Source organism: Aulonocara sp. 'chitande type north' Nkhata Bay, linkage group LG8 (genome assembly GCF_057382095.1).
Source record: "Aulonocara sp. 'chitande type north' Nkhata Bay isolate Kocher_YH1m ecotype deep benthic linkage group LG8, A_spYH_male_GT1.1, whole genome shotgun sequence".
NCBI lineage: Eukaryota > Metazoa > Chordata > Actinopteri > Cichliformes > Cichlidae > Aulonocara > Aulonocara sp. 'chitande type north' Nkhata Bay.
The window spans coordinates 5,580,363-5,603,781 of NC_141351.1; the positions used below are offsets into that span (position 1 = coordinate 5,580,363).

The window sequence follows — 23,419 nt, forward strand, 5'->3', positions numbered from 1 at the left end:
AAAAACCTCTGCGTTAATATTTTTTCGAACGTCCCCCCACGTTATTCCTAAACATGGCATTAGAGATATTACAGACCATGTCTGCAGTAGAAAAGTATGACCATTTAAGTCAATGTAATATGACTGTAAATTAAGTACAACGATTTAGGTTTTTCTAAGAAAAGAATAGGACATAAATATATATTTAATGGTACACTGAGTAAAATTTCACCACTAGATAGCAGTAGATTGCAGTCATGTGAATTCTGTTCTGCCAATTCAAGTAGGTAATCCCAGCTGCACCTGCAGTGAGTCTACGCTGTCAGTCTGCTGTGTATATTTACTCTGGAACAGGCTGTAAAACTTTGTGAAATGAGTCCAATACAATATGTCTTTCTTTAGTCTTTTCACTTGTTAGCTGAAGGGGAGCCATTCTCAGATGATAAAATATAAAACTTCATATCTTGAGTCTGAAGTTGCAGACACATTAAAATTTGCCTCTTTTTTGCCTTTTACATGCAAGCCATGGAGGCTCTCTGACAGCTTTACCTCACATTCAGTTCTTCAGTTCACTTAAAGTGACACCACATGTCGACCCACTGTAGATCTGTTATAACCTTTAGACACAAAACTGCACCTGGAAAAAGTCACTCGTGTCACTGTAAATAATCAAGAGGCTGACTTCAAATGATATTAAACATGAGCAACATTTATTTTAGTAGTACCATAGAAATAGTTTATACACGATGACACTTCATAAACCGGAGCATGTAATCTGTAGGGTTACATCACAATAAAGTGCAAGGTTCTTCGCTCAGTGGTGGACGAAAGCAGCGCGAGCAACCACGTCAGGCAACGTCAAATCCAAGGTGCTTTTTACGTCATGTCAGCAACACTGAAGTATGGCATGAGCTCAGTGGTTATCACAAACTGTATAAAAAACTATCCTTGTTGGTCATCGAAGTGACAAATACACCCTCAAAGAATAAATATACATTCAGGTCAATGTAGAAAAATAACCACCAAAAAATACACGTTTCCTCTCCGGCTTCCTCCTCGCGTCGCCTTGTTTTTCAAGTCTTAGTAACATCATTGAAGGATGGTGAAATCCAGACATACAGAAACAAAACAAAACAAAAACAGCCAAACAAAAAACTGGGACGGGAAAGGTGTGTTAATGTGTGTGTGTAAAAGGGAAGTATTAGCCCTAAAAGCTCCACAGACAAAAGAAAAAAAAGGCAACATCAGGCACTTCCATTCCCTGCAGCTCGTTGTCACACAGAGACAGTTTGAAGATCATGAGAGGCTGACCCATCAATCCTCAGTGTGATATAAACAACATGTGGACCAATGCGATGCCTCTGTGGGAGATTCCATAGATGTGACACATCACATCGGCTCCTGCGTCCCCAGTGGAAGCCTGTGGAGTCAGACTGACCTGCTGGGTCCAGAGTTAGGCTTTACTTCTTAGTTTGTTTTGAATTTGTAATACTGATCATTCAGTGTCGCTCCCTGATAACTCAAACCTTCCACTTTTGATTAACACATCGCAATCATTTGTCAAGGTTTCCATTTATTTGAGCCGCTGGCTGCTCAGCTGTCATGGAATTGATCATTTTGAACGTTGATATCTTTAATCGTTTTTAAATGATTTGGATTTCTGTGATTTTCATCTCTCGGTGTTCTGAAACCTTTTTAGCAGAACTGAAGCGAGGTGGTGTTTTAAAGTTTAGTTTAAAGTCATGTATGAACTGCAAAAACTCAACTTTTTCAGTCAACGTTAGAAGAAATGTTCATGGAAATGCAGACGAAAGAAGGAATCTCTAAGCAAAACCCGGTGATGAAACTAATGTAAAATAATAAGCCAAACCTACTCGGGTGACCAGAAGCCCGTCCTTATGTGGGACCGTGCAGCACTTTGATTCCTTGTCCAATCTATGCAATGATGCAAACAGAACTACTGGAATAACAGAGACATAAAAAAGAAAAATACAGGAGTATATAAAGCCCATCACATCATAGCATAAGAACAAACTAGAGCTTTCTTTTTCAGTAGTGTATTTACTTACTGGGAGAGTTGGAACATGAACAATTTATTGTATTTTTATTTTGTGGTTGGATATGAACGTTTCAGACTACCTCTCAGCATCGCTGACGTGTCCCTCACATTCAGTTTCTTGGGATCTGGTCACCCTAGCTATAGGTTAGCCTGGTCCAAAATGACCTTTTACTCATAATTACTGTGAATATATCATGTTACAGATACTTATGTTATGAGATAACCAATTATAGGTTGCTAGAGATCAGTTGGCGGCCCCTCAGACACCACCGGTCCCTCTGGAAAAATGTGCATTCTTCTACGCACATTACTTTGGGTTCCTATTGGTCTTTAGGCTGGTGTGACTGGGGATTTATACAGTTTGGAAAAGTGTTTTATAAAGCCTGCTACAGCTTCCAACATAAGAGACTCTACATGTAGTTACACAGTTTCAAATTTTAAAGTATAGACTCTCGTCCAGTTTTACATGTTAATGTCCACGTTAGTCCCTCTTTGTTTTCAGAGACCATTTGTTTAAAACTGAAAGGTTTTCCTGCATTATTAAATGACATTATCACTGGCTAAGAGCCTTAGCCGGCTGTTAGATGATGGGTTACTAATATTATCTGTTTTATTAGCCGAAAAGCACATTTTCTGAAAGTTGTGCTGGAACGCTACACGGTTGACAAAACTAAATGCATTAGCTCGGCTTTTTAGCCTTTTGGTAATTGACTTAATGAGGCATTTCCAGTTTTAAAAGAATCACATTAATGGATAAGGACAGTGCAAATGATATGATTAAAAGGGACTGAATATTGGTGCGAAACATCAGCTGGTAGCAGCTTTAAAACTTTGCCTTTGAAATTCTACCCATCAGTCTTTGCAAAGAGAGCCTCCCGGTGGACACACAAACCTCTATGATGCTAATACAGTGCAATTCCTTAATACATTCTCTCATTTAGTTTCTACTTGTGGTACAAATTTGTCACTTGTATGGTGGGCTATATGTGCGGAGATGAAGAGCTAGTTGAACAGAGAAGACTACACCGTCTTTATATCGCTATAGTAACTGTACTGGAGGAGAAAGGCATGCAGGCGGATCAAATCTTCTCTCGGAGGATTTTGAAACGCATACAAGACTAAAGCCAGGTGTTGTACAGCAGTAACACTCTATGAGTTTACAGGTTACAGGTACAGCACTGTGTGTTAGTATGGGTCTGATACCTAAGCCCACCTCACTGAGTATGTACAAAATGTTTGAGTCCAGTCAGGCTGGCTTAGTGTGGCTCCGTTTACATGCACAGAGAACTCCTCCCTTCTCTTCCTCACATGTTTACTAATGTAGCCTGTGTGCTTCAATGACCAGGAGAGCTGTGCCAGTGGGAGCAGAGGCTCCTGGTAGGGATACCCAGGTTGAACAGGTCAAAGGGTAGAGGCCAGACAAATTTGAACCACCTCTAAAGCTAACATGTCTAAAGCAAAAAACAAAAACAAAAGCCCATAACTATTACACAAACATAAATGGCAAACTCAGATCACGCTGGTGGGGAGTTGTCAGTGGATTTTGCTCGTCATGGGGCAAATGGGCTTAGAGGAAAAAGACGATCTAATGTAAGGTCAAACATTTAGCCAAGAAATTTGCTCAGGCGCTAATGAAAAGTGCAATATCAAAGGAATTGGCTGTTTGACTTTCCAGTTTTGTGCTACTTTAAACTGTGAAACTACTACATATACTTCATCGCTGCAGTTCAAAAATAAAGACTCTGCATGAAAGGTAAGATCCTCTCGATTCACAGTGTTCAGTCATAACTTGGGATCCACGTAAAGTACGGAGCTCTGTGTTTCCATCACTAAAACCATGGAATTGCCTGCGGGAGCGCTACTTTACTTGTTTTCCATCATTGTCTGAATGCCTCCGGGATCAACATTTATGCAATTTCAAACAGTTACAGGGATTTTAAATCCACATGGGTCAATAATTTGGACATTTGGGACATCAAGGAGAAGAAATACTTCATTCTCAAAGCAACTAAGTTTTTGGTTTCACGGTGCCTGTCAGTACTGTCAGGTAGCCATAACCAATGACCCACCACTGACAGCTTGGATGGATTGGTGCGATCTGGCCGCTCTGCCAAACCTGGTAAACTAACTATGAAGCAGGTGACTTTTCAAATGGTTTGTCGTGGCAGAAATGTGTTTTGCATCTTTATTATACCTTAGGGTAACAAAGAAAACCCCTATCCACTACTGTGCGACTGTAGTTGTGTTTCTTTGAAAGACATCTCTAGAGGAGAACTTTACTTTGGACATCTATGCATTAAGCAATGCCAACAATACAAGTAAACTCTGAGCCATTTTACCTCCACACATTTCCAGCTGTTTGATTCCAGATGTCTGGACATTCTTCACATTTGATCTGTCAGTGTTTCTGACTGTACCTTGGTCATGATTAGCTGAAATACTTAATGTGGCCCAGTCTTTGCTCCAGTGGCAAAGGAAAGAACAGATACCAAAATGATTTTGCCAGTATTCAATGCCTTCACAGATATTCAGTACTGTCTTTTCATCACGTTTGTGTTGGACCTGTGTTTGGATAACCTGATCTCTCTCTCTGGAGATGTAGCTTTCCATGTTTTTCTGTTGTCTTGGTTGTCATAAAAAATGAAAATTCACTTAGAAAAATGGAGCAGAGCAAGATTTTTGCAGTTGTCCACATGACGTACCACGTGGACTTCTTCTGTGGCTGATCCACTTATTTAATGCATGAGAATGCTACGCAAGTTGTATGGTGGCCATTTTTTAAGTTTTGGTCAGAAGGTCCTTACTGTGGCCATCACTTTATAAGCCTCTCATTCTACTGGAACCACAAAATAACTTCCTTTCAGGATTTACTCAAGTTTTAAATCCTGTTCTTAATATAAACATTGATGTAATGCTCTTCTTATTCAAGGCAACTCAGTCTGATTGTAGGAAAAGTGTCAAGAACAATGAAAATAACACTTTACCTGGAGATCAGCTTATATTCAGGTGACTCTGTGCATGTAAATGTACCACTCAGAAAGTTGGGAGAGGCTGGCAATGAGACAAGCAGAGAGAGAGTGAAAACACCTACTGTGGCACCTTTTACCTACTGTGTCGGTGCCTTCAGCTCCCTCTCACCATGCCTCCACTGCTAACCGGCCAACCCCATTTCCAGAATTCAGACTTTCAGGCCCCAGTCTCTGAAGAAGCCTTTGGCCACTCTTGACTCTCGGAAAGTCACTGTGAGGGATTTCAGGGTGATGTCTGTGACAGTTATTTCTCCCGGACATATGACGGGTCTCCAGATATTTTCTGATGTAGTGCCCTCGTCTGGTCCCGTGGAGCTCCAGCCGTCTGTCCTCTCATGTCCTGGTTGAGGCAGGGACACAGAGGGAGAAAGGCAGAAGGTGAAAAGTGTACATTTACACTAAGACAACTACTGCATCAAGGCTGCCACTCGAGTTCTGAGTTAGCTTGCCTTGACTGATCTGTTTTGATGCATGTTATAACATGCATCAAAACAGAGTGCACGTGGCTGCTTATGTTTCCCAGAAAACAGAAGAGCACACTACGGTTGGGATTACTGCACGATCATGCAGAACAGTGAATATCAACAAGACCGCTCCCTGTTACTGAACTAGGAGAGGAGGCAATCCCCGTTAAATTCAATTCAAATAGCACCAAATCACAACAAGAGTCACCTCAAGGTGCTTTATATTGTCAGGTACAGACCTTACAATAATACAGAACACCCCATCAATCACACAATCTCCTTTGACCAAGCACTTGGCGAAAGTGGGAAAGAAAAACTCCCTTTTCACAGAAAGGGGAAAAGGTGAGGGTAGAAAGAAGACAGTTTTTGGAGAGACAACAAAAGACACAAGAGAGATTAATATTAACTAATGATCACTAATTACTATAATAACTAATGACTCATAGTGAGTAAATGACAAATCAATCATCCCAAACCATCTCTCTTTATCGGGGCAAAACAATATTTATCAAATATAAACAATTTATCCATCCAGTTTCTTCCACTTATTCAAGCTTGGATCAGGGTTGCAGCAGGATAAACAGGGTATTCCAGATGTCTTTTCCCCTATTGTTTTCCACTTCTCTGTGGGGGTTTAAAGATACATACTCTCTCCAGCGAGTGCTGGGTCTACCCTGTGTATGTGTTATTGCAGCTGGGTGGGGAGGAGCCCAGGAGATAGCCTGAGTAGATGTGTGAAAATTTGTAACACAAACAATTGTGCATTCACAGACTTACACTGTGGCCTGGACACCCTTCTGGATAACACTAGCATTAAGAGAACAGCATGATAGTCTGCTGACAGCTGGGAGATGCTCTGTCACTACAATACATTTACAGAACAGAGAGATGGAGGATGAAGAACAAAGACTAGAGTTACACTAGAAGTGCTGAAAGGTGGTGTAGCCCATCTTCCAGCCTATGATGGGTGGGAGAGGTGACCTTGATATGGATCAGCAGAAGAAAATGGACGGATGGTATCTCATATTGAAAAACAACTGCACGTGGATGGGACTTATTGTTGATCAGAAGGACAGCAAGGTAGAAACAACAGGAACTGCTACAACAGACATGTATAGTAGGTGATTCTCAGCCACCCAGAGGTGTAAACGTGAGTGTGTGGTTGCTCTTCTCTCTGTGTTAGTCACTTGATTGATGGGCTTAAGCCCCTCTCCCCCTGACTCGGGTCTTTGCACTCCAAACAGCAGAACAAGCTACTTAAAACCTTAGAAAAGGACTAGTCAGTGAGGGTTGACTGGGACAAAAACAACCCGGTGTCAATGCTCGTATCAAGTTAATGTAGTCAGTTAATTAAAAAAAGCAATAACAAAGATAGACAAGTCATTCTTTTTATCTATTAAATACAGTTGCTTGTTTATTAACTGGCCCCTGACCTCATGAGAGCATCCCAGAGGCAAACGCAGCTGATTAGAGTCCACTGGCTGACCAAGTGACACACATACCATTTAAAATGCCATCGCTCTCCTTTGCTGTGTTCTTCTGAGTCTCCTCTTGCTCCTCCTCCCTGTCCTCATCATCTTCCATGCTGTTCTCTTCCTCTTCCTCGTCCTCCTCCTCCTCCTCGTCTTCCTCTCCATGCTCTTCCCAGTTCTCTTTTCTTGGACTTGGAGGGTTTGAGTTAAAGCATCTGAACTCCTTCGTCCTCAGTCTGTGTTGTGATTCCTGTCTGTATGGCTGATGGTCATCCTCGGGGAGCAGAGAGCGTGTCAGAGACAGACGCAGGCGCGATGCAGGCTTTTCGGGAATCTTGTGAGCGCTGCGGAGATCCATGGTGTAGACAGTATTCTGAATCAAGATCAAAGAGAAAAAGAAAAAAAGAGTAACGTCATTGTCAGGCCCCAATGAGAGAAACACAGTTTGAATTTTATATATATATAATTTTTAATCAAATTCCAAACTTTACCTGCAGAAGGATTCTTTTGGATTTGGCTCCTTTCCTTCTGGGACCCAGAGCTCGTTCTCTCTGTTCTCTGGAAAAACCAAGCAGACCTTTGTCAGGCAGGAAAAGCATCCAAGCCAAATTGTGCGTTCTGACTCGGGGTCAGAAAGTCTGAAAAGAGCTGTACTGTAATGTTGGGAAGCTTTGAGGTACTACATTAGACAACAACCACTCAAACTACGCCATGTGTGCCATCATACATAGGGACACTGTGCATTAACAACAACACAACTGTTGCTCACCACCGAACAACTTTGGCCCCTCCCTAATTAATTCAAGCTGAAAGGTTGCGATTGTGACATTTTGGAATCACTGCAGACGTACAAATGTAAATGGTCAGAGAGGGGCTTTCAAGGAGGCTTCTAAAAATAGTCTTCCAGTGTTGCCCAAGGAGACTACCTACATGCTTTACTTCAATATTCGTCCAAAAATTATATAAAAAATTATATATGTGTGTTGTTTAGCAATTCTCCTTTCAGAAATCACCAACATATATATGATTATAGAACCAAGTACCAATTTAGAGGTTATACAAACAAATAAGAAGAAATCTTATGTCGTATTTCAAATGTCATAGTTAAATGCAAATTTCTGTCTATGTTTCTATATGTGCTTTTTGATGATTTATAATGATTTGTAAATCCAAATAACTGAATTCTACATGTGTATAAAATCAAGCTCCTCGGCATGCAGACTGCTTTTACAAACATTGAAAGAATGGGTCGCTCTCAGTGAATTCCAGGATCGTACTGTGATAGGATGAAACCTGTGCAACGAGTCCAGTCGTGGAATTTTCTTGCTATTAAATGTTCCACAGTCAACTGTTAGTGTTATTATAACAAAGTGGAAGCGACTGGAGGAAACGATGACAACTCAGCCAAGAAAAATCAGCAGTGCGGTAGCAGTGCGGTCAGCAGATGCTGAGGCACATACTGCGCAGAGATCACCTACTTTCTGCAGAGTCAGTCGCTACAGACCTCTAAACTTCATGTGGCCTTTAGATTAGCTCAAGAACAGTGTGTAGAGAGCTTCATGGAATGGTTTTCCAGGGTCAAGCAGATACATCCAAGCCTTACATCACCAAGCCCAATGCAAAGCGTTGAATAAGGATGTGTAAAGCACGCTGCCACTGGACTCTAGAGCAGCCCAGACCCTTTGCATCTCTAAATCCCTCTTCTCTGTCTAGTAAACCAATGGACAAGTCTGGGTTTGGTGACTGCCTGGAGATCAGTACTTTGTGCATTGCGCCAAGTGACAACGTCCAGGCCTTCTCTTCCAGCATCATTGTCTGATCTCACAAATGCCCTTCTGGAAGAATTATCAAACATTCCTATAAACACGCTCATAAAACTTGTGGAAAGCCATCCCAGAAGATCTGAAGCTGTTGAAGCTACAGAGGGTGGGCAAACATCATATTAAACCCTATAGATTAAGAATGGGATGTGAGTCAAGTTTATATGTGCGTGAAGGCAGATGAACAAATACTAGGAAAACTGCTGGATTATCAGATTCAGAGTGTATGCAACTGCCAACTTGACCCCATTCAAGTGCAGACAGATATCAGACTGATAACACACTGCCTCCAAGGGGAAACCCTAAAAATATAATATAATTTGTATCTATATACGTATATATATGCACACATTTATAAACAAAAATTAGACTCTGCATGTCAGTTTGTGTTAAATAAAGGAGCAAAGTACAAAGTTGAAAAAATAAATGACAAATGGTGGCTGAAGGCAGCCTTACTTCTCTTCGTAGGCCTGAACCAAGCGCCGGTCCAGAATGTGTTCCTCAGGTTCCCAAGTGCTGTACCTGTAGGAGGATGCAAAACATATATAAAAGCTTTCTTCGTTTTTCAATGACCTCCATAAATAATTTATTATTATAATCATTTAGGTAATTAAAATCAGTCTGTTGATTCATTTAAAAACAAGGCCAAAGTGCTGACACAGTGTATTTATTGTATTTCTAAATCAGAAAAACAAACTTTAGAACTCCAGTTAAAATAAATTCTTGCCCTGGTGTAACTTTTCAAAACTGCATTTCTATATTTTTTAGTATGTTGATATTTACAACATTAAAACCACTGACAGCTTAAGTGAAAAACACTGATCGTCTGCATACAATAAAAAGTTCTTCTGGGAACCCTTAGATTTTAACATTCATGTGGATGTCACCTGACACACACCACCCACGTAAATATTGCTCCATGGTAACTACACTCCCTGATGATAGCGGCTTACCCCGGGAGAATAATGTGCCCGTGCACACTGCAAAAATTGCTCAGGAATGACTCGAGGAACACGACAAAGATCCCAAAGCGTTGACCCGACCTCCATGCTCCCGAGATCTCAATACAATCGAACAAGAGGACCTACCCTACAACCCAAACAGGGCCCAAAGAAGGACACTCCCAGAGATCCTGTGTCCATGCCCCAATGGGTGGCAGCACCAAGGGGACCTACAGAGTATCAGGCAGGTGGTTTTAATGCTGTCGTGGGTCAGAGTATACACAACCCCATTCCCACAAAGTCAATACACAAAAAAAATCCCATTTAAAACCTGTATTTAAGTTGAAATAAAACAAGGACGACATATTGAATGTTTAATTGATCGAGATTTATTATTATAAAAACGAATTCTCATTTTAAATTCATGCATGGTGTCAGTAACATATTTCAATAAAAGCTGGATCATAAGGATGAGCACCACTGTGTTCTTTTAACAACACTAACTGTTTAGGGACTGAGAAAAGCAGCTGCTGTAGTCAAGAAAGGAAAGTATTTACCCACTGTTGCTTGATATATAACTCCTTCCTCTTGCTTTTTAATGTCTCTATGGCTCTTTAATAATGATGGCTCTTTATTAGAAACTGATTCTGCTGTAATACATGTCAAAACAGTTTGTTACTCTCTTCTACAATAAAACAGCCCGTACCTGAAGAAGTAGTGGTCTGGATGGTAGTATACATAGATTGCTCCAAAATCTATAGTATGGTTCAGCATTAATGGTGCCTTAGCAGAAGTGCAGATTAAATGTGCCACTGTACATCTTGTTGTGCTCATAACAAACCGAACAGTGCCTCTACCTCTTAGCCTGGAGGACACAGCATCCATAATTTCAAGAAAGAATTTTAAATTCTGCCTTATCAGACCGTAAAACAAATTTTCCCTTTGCCTCAGTCCATCCAAAGTGAGTTTACGTCAGAGAAAGTGACAGTGTAAAGATTTTCACAATAAAACTGTGTCAATCTTTAATCCAGAGCTATCTAAGAGCCTGATAACTATGGTCATTCAATACAGGTTCTCCCCTGCATAGCTTCTCTCTGAATACCATCCATCCATTCTTTTCTGCTTATCCTTGTCAGGGTCGTAGGGGGTGGAGCCTATCCCAGGTCCCATAGAGCAAGAGGGAGGGTACACCCTGGACAGGTCGCCAGTCCGTCACAGGGTTAACACATAGAGAGAGAGAGACAATCATTCCCACCTATGGGCACTTTAGAATCATTAATTAACCTAACCCCACTAACTGCGTTCTTAGGAAGGCAGAGTACCCAGGGAGAACATGCAAACTCCACACAGGAAGGCCCGAGCCAGATGGTAGCCTGGTGGAATGGAACTCAGGACCTTCTTGCTGTGAGGCTACAGTGCTAATCACCACGCCACACCATATGTGATGAAATCCTCTAATTCTCTGAAATTTTGCTCTGACAAACATTCTTACAGTGTCAAACTGCCAAAGCACAGACCTCGCCTATAGGATGTCCTATTATCCAATCATACTGCTACTGTACATTAACTGATTTGTCATGAGATCATCCTGTTTTTTTTGTCCCTGTTTCAACTTTTCTGAAAGATGCAGCTTGCATCCAATTGAAAATGGGCATGTTTTTCAACAAATTACTACATTTCTAATTTCACAACATCTGATGCATTGTTTATATACTTTTAAAAAGATAAATATGATTGATTGCAATGTTGAACAGTGTGTTTATGTGGAGAGTAAATCTTGGCCCAACTGGCATTTCTTCATATTTTGCTAGGAATATGAGAAACAGGTGATGGAAATTATTGTAACATGTGCAACAATGCACAGAAATTCAGTCTGTAGTCAAAATCTAAGTTTGCACACTTTTAACAAGCCATAAGGTCCATATATAATATGACCAACTTTATTCTTCATATAGTTTGAAGTGTTTTGGGCAAGCTTTCTTGTAATGTTTTAAACTTTAGGAATAGCTCTCCGGGGTTCTTGAAGGATACTCCAAAGCTCTTTTTTGGATGCTAGTTGTGTTTTACCTTCAGAAAGCCAAAGGACTACTGTTCAAAACCACTTTCAAAAAGTTACAGGCAAAACTGGGTCCTGTTAAGTACAATATTTTTAAAAAAATGAGGGGTGGCTCAAGACTTTTGCAGACCACTCTGTGAGTCACATTCAGTTCCATTTCATGTTATCCATCCTATTCTTCTAATCTACATACTCACTTTGGAGGCCATCCTTTCCACTTCAGCAGATACTCCACATTCCCCTGTGGAGACAAAGTTTCAGAGCAGCTTCAGATAGAGAGTAGTGTTTGTCCCCCCCGTTTTGAACTGTTTAAGTAATTGAAGAAACAAATTACAAGCCAAAAAAAACAAACCAGACAAAAAAAAACAAAAAACAAACCAAAACAAAACTTTCTGCTCCTCTCTTCTCTTTTTTCCTCCACTCAGTGGATCTTGTGACCTACTGTGAGTGCTTTCACCTCCAGGTTGGGAACCACTGCCAAGCACAATGAAATCAGCCCATCAACAATTACCTCATCTCTCAGACGCACAATGTCTCATTTTGATGCAACTTAAGGGAGTGCATCGCTATTCTGTGCAGCATTTTCACATTTAAACTGATTTAACTGCCTGGATGTGATATCGCGGGGCCAGGCAGTTAGATTTGATGGTATCAGGTTGTTCAGGTCACTTCCATCAAATATGAATTCTGCAAACATTAATCTCCTGCTAAAACCAGGCAAAGACCCTGTATATCCCTCAAGCTATCGTCCAATATCCCTTATAAATGTAGACCTTAAAATAATCTGCAAAGCTCTCTCAAAGAGACTGGAGAAAATAACCCCCCTCTTAATTCATCCTGACCAAACTGGTTTCATAAAAGGTAGGCACTCATCAACAAATACACGTAGATTACTTAATTTGATAGACTACTCATACAGTAAAAACCTAGAAACTACAATATTCTCTTTAGACGCAGAAAAAGCATTTGACAGAGTTAACTGGAAATTTCTATTTGCAACTTTACACAAATTTGGTTTTGGATCCTCTTTCATAAACTGGTTAAAAATATTATATAATTCCCCAACAGCTTCTGTTAGAACAAATGACCAGACATCCTCCAGCTTCTGTCTCTTGAGGGGCACCAGGCAGGGATGCCCACTCTCCCCTTCACTATTTGCAATTTTTATTGAACCACTAGCAGCAGCAATTAGACAGAATTCAGTAATTAAGGGCATAAAATGCAAGAACGTGGAACATAAAATCAGCCTTTATGCGGATGATGTGTTACTCTTTCTCCAAAATTCACAAACCAATATCTCTGGGGTGATTGAATTGATAAACTCTTTTGCAAGAATATCAGATTACTCAATTAACTGGTCAAAATCTACAGTCCTACCGATTAATTGCTCTTTCCATAATTCCTCTTCTACACCACTGCAAGCGGGAAATATAAAATATTTAGGTATTAATGTTTCTCCCAAGCTTGCAGATCTAACTAAATTAAACCATATCCCACTTTTAAAGAAGGTAGAAGATGATCTGGCTAGATGGAAATGTCTACCCATATCACTCATGGGAAGGGTTGCCGCTATAAAAATGATGGTCTTACCAAAAATAAATTATTTATTCTCAATGATCCCAACTAAACCGCCACAAGATTGGTTCAGATCTCTAGATTCATGTATGTCCAAATTCCTTTGGAAAAATAAACCCCCACGTATAAGCTTAAAAACACTACAAAAGACCAAGGATAAAGGAGGACTAGAACTGCCTAACTTTCAGCACTACTTCTTAGCCAACAGGCTTCAGTTTATCTCAGGATGGCTAAAACACACCCTCTTAGATGAACCTTGGCTAGATGTAGAACAACCACTCTGCAATAATCTAGAGATCTCAGACCTACCATTTATCAGCTCAAACATCCAACGACATGAATGCTTTAAAAGCATCAACATCAGCTCTTCTCTGACAGCATGGTGGGAGTTTCTAAAATTGACGGCGTCTTCATTAATCCCATGCAAACGTACACCTATCTGGAACAACCCTGACATATTACAAAACAATAATATGATAAACTTTTCAGATTGGAGTGATAAAGGAATCAAATATTTAGAACATATACTAGAAGGAACAGAATTTATTTCATTTGACGGACTAGTTACACAATATGGGATCAACAAGAAAAGATTTTTAGAATATCAACAAATTAAATCCATAGTAAAAAAGAAATTTAAACCGGGTCAAGTTGAACTACAAACACCACCAAGTGTGGTTCAATTTCTTACTCTTAAACCCCCCAAATTACTTTCCAAAATATACAGAATGCTTTCTAAAACAGATGAATCAATATCACTTCCTATTGCAAAATGGGAAGCGGATTTATCAGTTAACTTAGACCTAAACTTCTGGTCTCAGATTTGCTTAAAAACCTTTCATCTAATTAGAAATCCCAGTCTTCAATTAATTCAATACAAAATATTACATAGAGTGCACTATACAGGTCATCGGATGTTCAAGATGGGCTTTACGTCTACCAACAACTGCTCACACTGCCAAACCAATTCACCGGACAATTATATCCACGCTCTTTGGTTCTGTCCACCAGTTCAGAAGTTTTGGCGCGAGATATGTGAAGACTTATCGAAGTGTCTGAAATGTAACATTCCAACTTCCCCCTTAGTGTGTTTGTTGGGCAGCTTAGATAATGTCACTTCAGAAAAGAATATAGCCCATATGGTTTTCACTGCCCTATGCATAGCCAAGAAAACAGTCATGAACTGGAAAAATAAAAATAATCTTAACTCTAACCAATATAGAAATTATCTATTAGATTACATTAGTCTTGATACAGCCTCTGCCACCACATCAGATCAATTGCTCTGGGCTCCTTTGATCAGCTCCATCACCTAGTGGGGGTGGGGGGTCATAGTTTGGTCCCGCCTTCACTGTTGTGATTGGTGTGGGGGTAGGGACAGGCTTAGGGCGTCGGGGGGTTCCCCGGAGGCATCTTCCTTGGGGGGCTCAACCCGGGGTAGCGGTCATGTCCGGTTAGGGGCTCTGTTGGCTCTCAGGTGACTGTTTCCTCGCGGCTGCGTGCAGCGGGGCTAGGGGAGGGTCTGTGCTGACGGACGTGGGTTACTGACCTGGTAGCCTGGCTGCCCCTGGGTGGGTCCGGGATGGGCGTGAGGTTCTGGGGGCGCTCCGTCTCTGGGCTGGGACCCGGACCGGGCCTCGGGGGCTTGGGTCCTGGTTGGTGTGTTGCCGGGGTTGTGGGCGGGTGGGTGCATGGGGGCCCAGCCCTGGAGCAGGGTGCCGCCGGTGCGTCGAGCCACCTGAGGGGCTCTTCAACTGGTGGGGGAGATTGTCACATCTTGCAGGAGCTTTCCTCTCCTCAGGAGCTCCCTCTGCAGGAGGGGGAGATACAGGAGAGGTGGAGGAAGATCTCAGCCTGGGTGTTTATTGTCTTATGTAGTCTGGAAGATGAGTGGATGGTGGGATGGGTGCAGTTTTCTCTGTGGTGGGGTTGGGTGGACTGTCCCGGGCTCTGTGGGGCCGGGCGGCGCTGCTGCACTGGGCCCCGGTCTGGATGGGCCTGGGCCCCCTTTCCCTGGCGGGTCGCGGAGTATGGGGGTGCCTACTGGGGTCAGCGGAGGAGCTGGCCCCAGGGAGGGGTCACTTGCCCCTCCCTTCCTTCCCTCCCCATCTCCAGCTGCCTCCCTCTTCCCGCTCCACCACAACCACCCACACATGCAGGGCCTTGGAGTAGGGGTATGTCACCAGGGTGCAGAGGAGGCTACCCCCCCCTCTGTCCCCTTCTGGCTGCCTCTGCCTCAATTTTATCCCACAACTTAGACATTCACATTACTCACACTCTCATTACACATACATATAGGATCTTGGGGGTGGGCACGATACACGGAGTCCAAAGTACCATCAGGGTGTACAACCCACCCCTGGCATCGTTGCCCACCTCTCAATTTTAAATACACGTAGACATTGAGGGCTAGCAGGAGGGACCATGCGCTTACCTGCTGCTCTCTGGCAGGTAGCTCCAAGCCCTCCTGGGTTTTAAATGCACCTTAGAACACACATGCATCAACACTACAATGAGCGGGTGGAGGGAGGTTTGGAGTCTTCTCTCACCCCCATTCTCTGCAACCTGCTGGAGCAGGGGGGCTAGGAGGAGGAGTTGGCCGTCCGACTGCGGTCTGGAGTGTGGAGCCTTCCTGCTGCTGCGGAGTCGGGGCGGTCTGCCTCCCCCCACCGCAGGGAAAAGGGAAACACCACCTGGGTCTGGGTGCAGTTCCCCCCTCCAGGGGCGGGGGCACCTAGACCCGGTTTGTAGAGTACGCTTGGGGAGTGTGATCGTGTGTACAACGTCTCTTTATGTCTGTCTCCACGTTGGTTGAGTGTGGAGTAAGTGCATATGAGAGCATGAGGGTGGGAATGGATGTTTGTATCTGTGTGTGCCTGTATGTCTGTGTCTATATGTCAGGTTGGGTGTCAGGCGCCACCTCTCTGGGGACATCTCAGGCCCTCCAAGGTTTGGAGGCCTATCTCCCCCTACCACCACTTCCCCTGCCAGTGGCGGACCCCCTCAGACATCGGTGCGTTGGTGGTTCTTTGTGTCCGGGGATGGGCGTCCAGGTACACACCGGCTCACTCCTTGGCGGCCGCTTATCGGGGCCTGGAGCCTGGGGCTCGCTCGGGCCACTTCGGAGGTGGGGTGCCCCCGGCCTCTCGGCCTGGGGCTTGGTCACTCAGGCGCAGCTGGCTGCCGGCGGAGCTCACGGGCGCGTCACTGCAACTCCCCCTGGCTTCTGCTCCGCGGCTGCTGAGTGAGCCCTCATCTGGGACTCTCCTCAGCTCTTTCCGGGACAGTGGCGCAGCTGCCCCTCTGTTGGTCTTCCTTGGTCTCTTGTGTTCTGGGGGCCTCTGGATGTCTGGAGTTTTGATCTCCTCCACACCTGCTTCATGCCCTGGAGGACGGGGCTGTGGCCCCCCCACACCCTCTAGCAGATCATTACATGAAGGAACCTTTTAAAAAACAAAAAACAAGCGCGTCCATGCTCACAGGTGTACACACGGGTGATCACACCCACAAACTACACCCTTTTTGGCTCCTACCTCAAAGCACACTGTGTTCTGTTGATCTTATGTGCTGCACAATAATGTTTAACATTTAGTATTTACTGTCATATTCCCATATATCATTGTGATGTTGTTTATTCTATTACTCTTGTTCTCTTCTGCTTGCTTTCTTTTTTCTTTCTCAGCAGGTGATCCAGGTGATTGATATATGCATTTTTTTTTTCTCTGCCCGTTCTGTTGGTTTTTGTCTTTTGCCCTTCTCCCCCGTCCCTCTTCTCAGCTTTTTCTCTTTCCCTCTTTCTTTCTCCCCTTCTTTCCCCCAGTCAAGTCTGTCCCGTATTCAGTAAGTGAAAATAAAATAAACAATAAAAGGTGAATCAAATGGACCATTACGGCAAGGCTGGGATGGTCAGTTTGGTAAAGTAAATCCATTGGGCATCTTTCTTTGTCTTTAGACAACAATTCTGAGGGCAAAAGAGCCAAACGGGACAGGCAAAAAAAAAAAAAAAAAAAAAAAAAAAAAAAAAGGTTGTTCAGGTCAAAATGTCAAACACATAAAGGTTGTAACTGTCAGGGCTCTGTGTGCAGGCGGATGGAGAGGAGGATCCAAATGCGAGACTCGGACACTGAATACAACTCAAAACCTCAGCTTTATTGCTGGCATGAAGACAAAACATGAAGTGACTGCTGAATACTGAGAACAGAAACCCACAGGCATAATCTGATGGTACGACGCGACACTGAGCACAGGAAAACACAGGACTAATATACACAGGGTGGTAATCAGGGAATGGGCAACAAGAGGGAGACACAGCTGGGAGAAATTGGACTATACGAGGCAGGGGAGCAGTAGAACTGAACACACTCACATGAGACAGACCTTCACAATAAAACAGGAAACCACTAAAGAAGGACGCAGACAGAATATAACACATGCAACAACAAATCCTTAAACACCGATAAACAGAAACATGTAACTCTAATAATAATAATAATAATCATCGAAACAAAACAATCATTCAAAAATAAACCAAAAGAACTCAAAATGCTGGGTCGAACCTGACCCAGAACCGTGACAGTAACCCCCCTCCAAGGGCTGTCTCCCGACAGCCCAAAAAAACCCCCCCAAAAAAAATAATGAGCACAAGAGTCCAATAACCGGAGTCCATGAAAAGTTCAGGGGGTCAACCCGGAGGTCGACAGCACAAGGGCCAAAACAGTTCAGGGGACCGACCGTGCCCGACCGGCCCTCCAGCTGACGAGGCACGAGGCTGGACGGGCGCCTTGGGCTCTCCAGCTGGAGCAGATGCAGGGCCAGAGCCATTTGGGACCCCTGGCTGAGGGTGAAGATGAGTGGCTGACTGAATGGGTGAAAGCACTGGGGCCTGAACTGATGACAAAGTTAATGATTCCTCTACCAGCTGAGCTACTGACTGGGCTGTGGACTGTAACAAAGTTTGTAGTAAGTCTGGTTTTGGTAATGACTGAGCTATGGGTAGCAGGGCTGAATGTGGTGGAGGTGGAGACTGAGCTAGGGACTGCAATAGAGGTTGTAGTGACGGTGGTTGTGAAGGTGACTGAGCTAATCCTCCTGAGCCTTCTGAACATGAGAACAACTGCTGGACGGGCTCACCTGAGCCTCCAGCCGACACAGGAACAGGTGCTGGCAACAGCTGAACACCGGCCCCTCCCACCCGAGGTACTGAAATGGGTGGAGGGGAACGCTGGGCCCGAGCTACCCTGGGAGCAGGAACAGGAGGAGAGAGAAGCTCAGGAACGACCTCAAAATGCACAATATTGCCAACTGGGTCTGGGCATATAGTCTTTGCAGAGTGGGCAACCTCAGACACATCCAGCAGGGATACAGAACAGTCCCTAGGAGGAGCCACAGTCTTAATAGATTGTAGAAAGGGGCAACTAGAGTCCTTAAATGTCCTTGGGGAGCAGACAGCCTCTTCCTTCAGAGAGCCCAAGTTACAGCCTGCAATCTCAGTCCCTACCAACTGCCTGTGCCCTTGATGAAAAGTACATGGCTGAAAAGCTGACTTAGAAACATTAACCACCTCCCTTTCCGCTGACTTGAAAACAGAACTTGCAGCCTCCAGAAATTTCACAGCAGTCCGAAAATTTCTCCCCCCAGATTCAAGTAAAGTAGTCTTAGTCATTTTAACACTGGGTTCAGATTGTGCCGAATGAAAACCGGTTCTTAAATCCTCAGAGCAGGAGTTCACAGAGTTAACAAACACAGACTCAACTACCTCTAAGTTAGCAGATTTAGATTCACTTGCATGGCAGGTAGCCTTCAGGGTCTTAGGGGTGGATTTATTGTTCGTTACATTCATGAGTTCAGGAGGAGCATGAGAAAAACAGTCTGTTGCTCACCACTGCTGATTGTCCAGAGGCAGCGGAGCGACGGCTGCGTGAGCGTCGCTCACTCTGGGAGGAGGGAGGTAAGCCAGACTGCGAATCCTCCTGCAGACCGGACCGAAAGTCTTTCGGTGGGCCGGGCTGGGACGAAGAAGCGGGAAGTTTGTGTAGCTCCGAACGTGGAAGTCCCCAAAAAACAAAGCAAAGGACTGCAGTTGTCATGGTCCTGGGCCATGTGGGCCCAGTATTCTTAGTTCCTTGTATTTTTGTATTTTGTTCCTTGCTTAGGCCATGTTTTCTGAGTTGCCCTGTTGTGTTGTTCCCTAAGTGTTTTCCCTTCATGGCTTTTACCCCCTGTGTGCCCCTCTGTGTATCTGTGAGCCCTCGTCTCTCCTTATGTTTTATTCCATGTTTCCCCTGCCCATTATGTCTAAGTTCTCCCCGTGCTCTCTCTCCCCCCTGTGTGCCCTCTATGTATTTATGAGCCCTCGTCTCCCTTTGTGGTTGTTTCATGTTTCCCCAGCCCGTTATGTCTGTGTTTTCCCCGTGCTCTCTCTCCTCCTGTCTGAACCTCTGTGCACTTCCTGTTTACTTTGTGACTCTCACGCCTGTACATGTCATGTTCAGTTCACCCCGCCCTGTCTCGTTATGATTATCAGTGTCACCTGTGTTCCCCGTGTGTTCCCACTTTCCTCGTTTACCCTCTGTGTATTTCTGTCTGAGTCTCCCTCTGTTCGGCGTCGCGTTCTCCCTCATGTTGTGTGGATCTCCCTGTGTCTACCTTCGAGTATTAGTTTACGTTTTTCCGGTTTAGTTTTGCATGTCCTGTATTCTGTCCTGCCAGCATTAAAGCTGTGTTTCTTAAGTTCATCCCCGTGTTTGTGAATATTGCTATTGGGTCCTCCTCCTGCCTGCCACACGGTCGTACCATGACAGCAGTGGAGTAAGCCCAGTGTCTTCCACCACATAATCCTTCTTTCGCCACTGCTTGCCCCTCCTGCAGGGCCTGAATTCTAAGAGCAGCGGCGGAGTGACACCAGAAAACTGAGGAGCTGCTGCCTTTGAGAGAGAGCACTTGCCCCCTCGCATCCCTGACAGAACAACTGATGGAACGGCGGTAGCCATCGCGGTTTGGAAGCTGCGGGGCCCACCCAGAGCCAAACGAGACCCATCGAAGGGTGACTCGTGCTCCCAGGTACACCTAGCCTCCTGCCTCTCCCTCTCCTTGAGGAAGGTAGAAACTGCGGGTCGCCGATACCGCACGGAGTCCACTGGATCCATTACTGGTCGCGTCGTTCTGCCAGAGCTCTGTGTGCAGGCGGATGGAGAGGAGGATCCAAATGCGAGACTCGGACACTGAATACAACTCAAAACCTCAGCTTTATTGCTGGCATGAAGACAAAACATGAAGTGAATACTGAGAACAGAAACACACAGGCATAATCTGATGGTACGACGCGACACTGAGCACAGGAAAACACAGGGCTAATATACAAAGGGTGGTAATCAGGGAATGGGCAACAGGAGGGAGACACAGCTGGGAGAAATTGGACTATACGAGACAGGGGAGCAGTAGAACTGAACACACTCACATGAGACACAGACCTTCACAATAAAACAGGAAACAAGAAACCACTAAATAAAGACGCAGACAGAGAGGCAGACAGAATATAACACATGCAAATCAAACAATACATGAAACAACAAATCCTTAAACACGGATAAACAAAAAACATGGAACTCTAATAATAATAATCATCATAGCATCAGAGAAACAAAACAATCATTCAAAAATAAACCAAAACATAAGAACTCAAAATGCTGGGTCGAACCTGACCCAGAACCGTGACAGTAACTTTTCCATCAGTGTCTTGGATTTCATTGAAATGTGCCGTTTGCTACAACCAGAGGTGGTTTCTTTTTTTGTGGTACATAGTAAGTTTGTCTCTTTTAAGCTTTTATGTGTGAAACTATATAAACAACATTAGAAATCCTAAATGTAACATATTATACAAGTATATCACATGAAAACACAGTAGCATGACTACAAATCTGAAATGGAACAAATCAAACTTTAAATTAGTTTATTTAATGATTATCTGTTATTTCTTATCTATTTCAGGCCTCGTCGCATTCTCGTTAAATGTGCAGGAAGATGTTGCCATGATGTCATCAGAAGATATCTATAATTAACACAATTCAAAATGTATTGTATGTTTTCCACATACTAGCGAATCTACTCAGATTAGTCATCCTCTGTGACATCATCCAATAATAACTTCCAGGCTCTCAACGGTATTCTCAGTCGGTGAAATCACCGCTTTTCCCCGACTTCATTTTAATCACTAGTTACACATACACAAAAAAAGACTGTATGATTAAAAGCACCTCATATGTTTGACTGTAATAAATACATTTATTACCTATCATTTCTAAACCTTGTAATAAGATCACATAAATATTAGAGCCAATATAGAATTTAAAGACTGATACTGATATTTGATGTTTTAAAAATCTGATATATTGGCCAACATATCAACATACGACTACTATACTAATACTACTACAATATACTACACAAGAAATGACTTTAATGTTAGTCGTTATTTATGAATACAGTTTAAAAATAATCTTGTTTTATTGTCACAACAAGTTGTGGATTATGCATGTGCTGCCCGCCTGATGCACTCAGATCCACTGGTTGCTGGTTGTTGTTATGATGTTGCAGAGAACTCTGTTGGACAAACTATGCAACATTAACAGTTATAACATGGATGAAGGTTCTCTCATCTCTTCTTCACTTTTTACATTTTCATTCCTTGACTGCTATAAATGCTGATTCTGACATATCAGCAAATCGCTAATTTCACTTGGGAAACAAGTATGTAAGTGGATCTTTAGCACTGTATTTATATTCTGTATATTAGTTGTTGACACTGGTGGAAACCACTAGTTTCACCCCCCCCCCCTCCCCTCCCCTCCTGTGCCCTGCGAGTAAACAAATGCGTCGCGCCTACACATGTCAATACAACACGGTAACTTAGACCCAAACACAATTAGCGAGCAAATGGGCCCAAAGGCAGAGTATTTTGGGGTTGATAGCGCGTCCTCCTTCAAGCCTTATAAGCCAAACACCTGACACTTTAAGCTGTAGTACAGGAACAACAGTCTCCGTGTCAAATTAAAGGGACATCCTCCGCTCACCTGCTCCCTCAATACACTCCGCAATTAGATAACCAGCTTAGAAACGCTGCTCTCCTCGTTTAATCTCCAAAGCTTTCATTAGCATCTTTAAAGTAGCATTCTGGTTCACCAAAAGAAAAAAAAAGCGTGTCTCCTTAAAGTGCTGAGAGCTAGAGAAGCTGATAATTTGGCCGCATTTTGTTTTTTACACGCTTACCTTTCTAACTCTTTTCTTGACGATTGATTCCACTGCAAACACTTGCTCTCCGATCGCTGACAGCTCCATCTCTTCGCACGCCGCCGTCCGCTGGCTTTTAACTGTCAAAGTAACGTCCCTCTCCCCGACAAACTAAGCTAACGTTAACTGCGTATGACAGCCCTCCCTCGGATACGTCTTCTTCCACGCGTGTCTCCTTCGGCTGCCTCGTTTTCCTGAAAGTTTAAAGGCCCATTTATCCAGAGCGACTTCCTTTTGCTGGCTCTTTCCATGCGTCCAGTGACTTTACAAAATCTGCGACACATCTGCACACCGCTTCGCGCGCGCCCGCTCTGGCCCAAAGCGCGTTTCCGGCGCGCGCCACCAGCTTCCCCATCATCCTTATTATGCAGCGTGTATACGGATACCAAAGACGGTGATAGTACTTTCCTCCTCTGCTTCACTTAAACCAGCAGCACCGTAGTATAAACAGTCATTCTTTTATTATAATATTTATGATATAATATCGTTATTACATGTATGGAAGCTGCTCATTTTTAAGTATGCACTTAAAGTAAGCCAGCTTTCAAAGGGTTAGTACCTGAGGTGTAGAGGAATAAACGAACATTAGCTTGGATTTCTTGAGTCTGTACTTTTATTGTGACATATCTGATCACAGAATTATGACGTTGATCTTGGTGAGAGGGTCCTTTTAGTGTTTGGTGGAACAACTCAGGTGTCTAACGTGTAAATAGGGGGCCCAACCAAACTTTGCTTTTAT

General features: G+C 43.5%; 1 protein-coding gene across 3 annotated transcripts; it reads right to left on the reverse strand.

Moving 5' to 3' along the window:
* Positions 1-667: 667 nt before the first annotated feature.
* cbx7b (chromobox homolog 7b) lies at positions 668-23,017 on the reverse strand. Of its 3 annotated transcripts, XM_086302935.1 has the most exons (7): positions 19,275-22,201; positions 12,018-12,061; positions 9,280-9,345; positions 7,495-7,561; positions 7,034-7,376; positions 5,177-5,407; positions 668-5,089 (listed from the first exon to the last, which is right to left on the reverse strand). In XM_086302935.1, the coding sequence occupies exons 1-6, from the start codon at positions 19,770-19,772 to the stop codon at positions 5,217-5,219; spliced, it is 1,209 nt and encodes a 402-aa protein (XP_086159061.1). In that variant the 5' UTR covers positions 19,773-22,201; the 3' UTR covers positions 668-5,089; positions 5,177-5,216. The 3 variants fall into 3 exon arrangements, with proteins under 3 accessions (XP_086159061.1, XP_086159062.1, XP_086159060.1); XM_086302936.1 differs by lacking the exon at positions 19,275-22,201 and adding an exon at positions 22,660-23,017 and having other exon boundaries at positions 668-5,407; XM_086302934.1 differs by having other exon boundaries at positions 668-5,407; positions 19,275-22,200.
* Positions 23,018-23,419: the final 402 nt, after the last annotated feature.

Coding starts and splice junctions, on each gene's coding strand:
- cbx7b (XM_086302935.1), bottom strand. CDS start 19,772: ATGAAACAACCACAAAGGGAGACGAGGGCTCATAAATACATAGAGGGC. Junction 12,062..19,274: donor CCTCTGGACAATCAGCAGTG/GTGAGCAACAGA, acceptor TTGTCTCCACAG/GGGAATGTGGAGTATCTGCT. Junction 5,408..7,033: donor GAGCGATGGCATTTTAAATG/GTATGTGTGTCA, acceptor TGCCTCAACCAG/GACATGAGAGGACAGACGGC.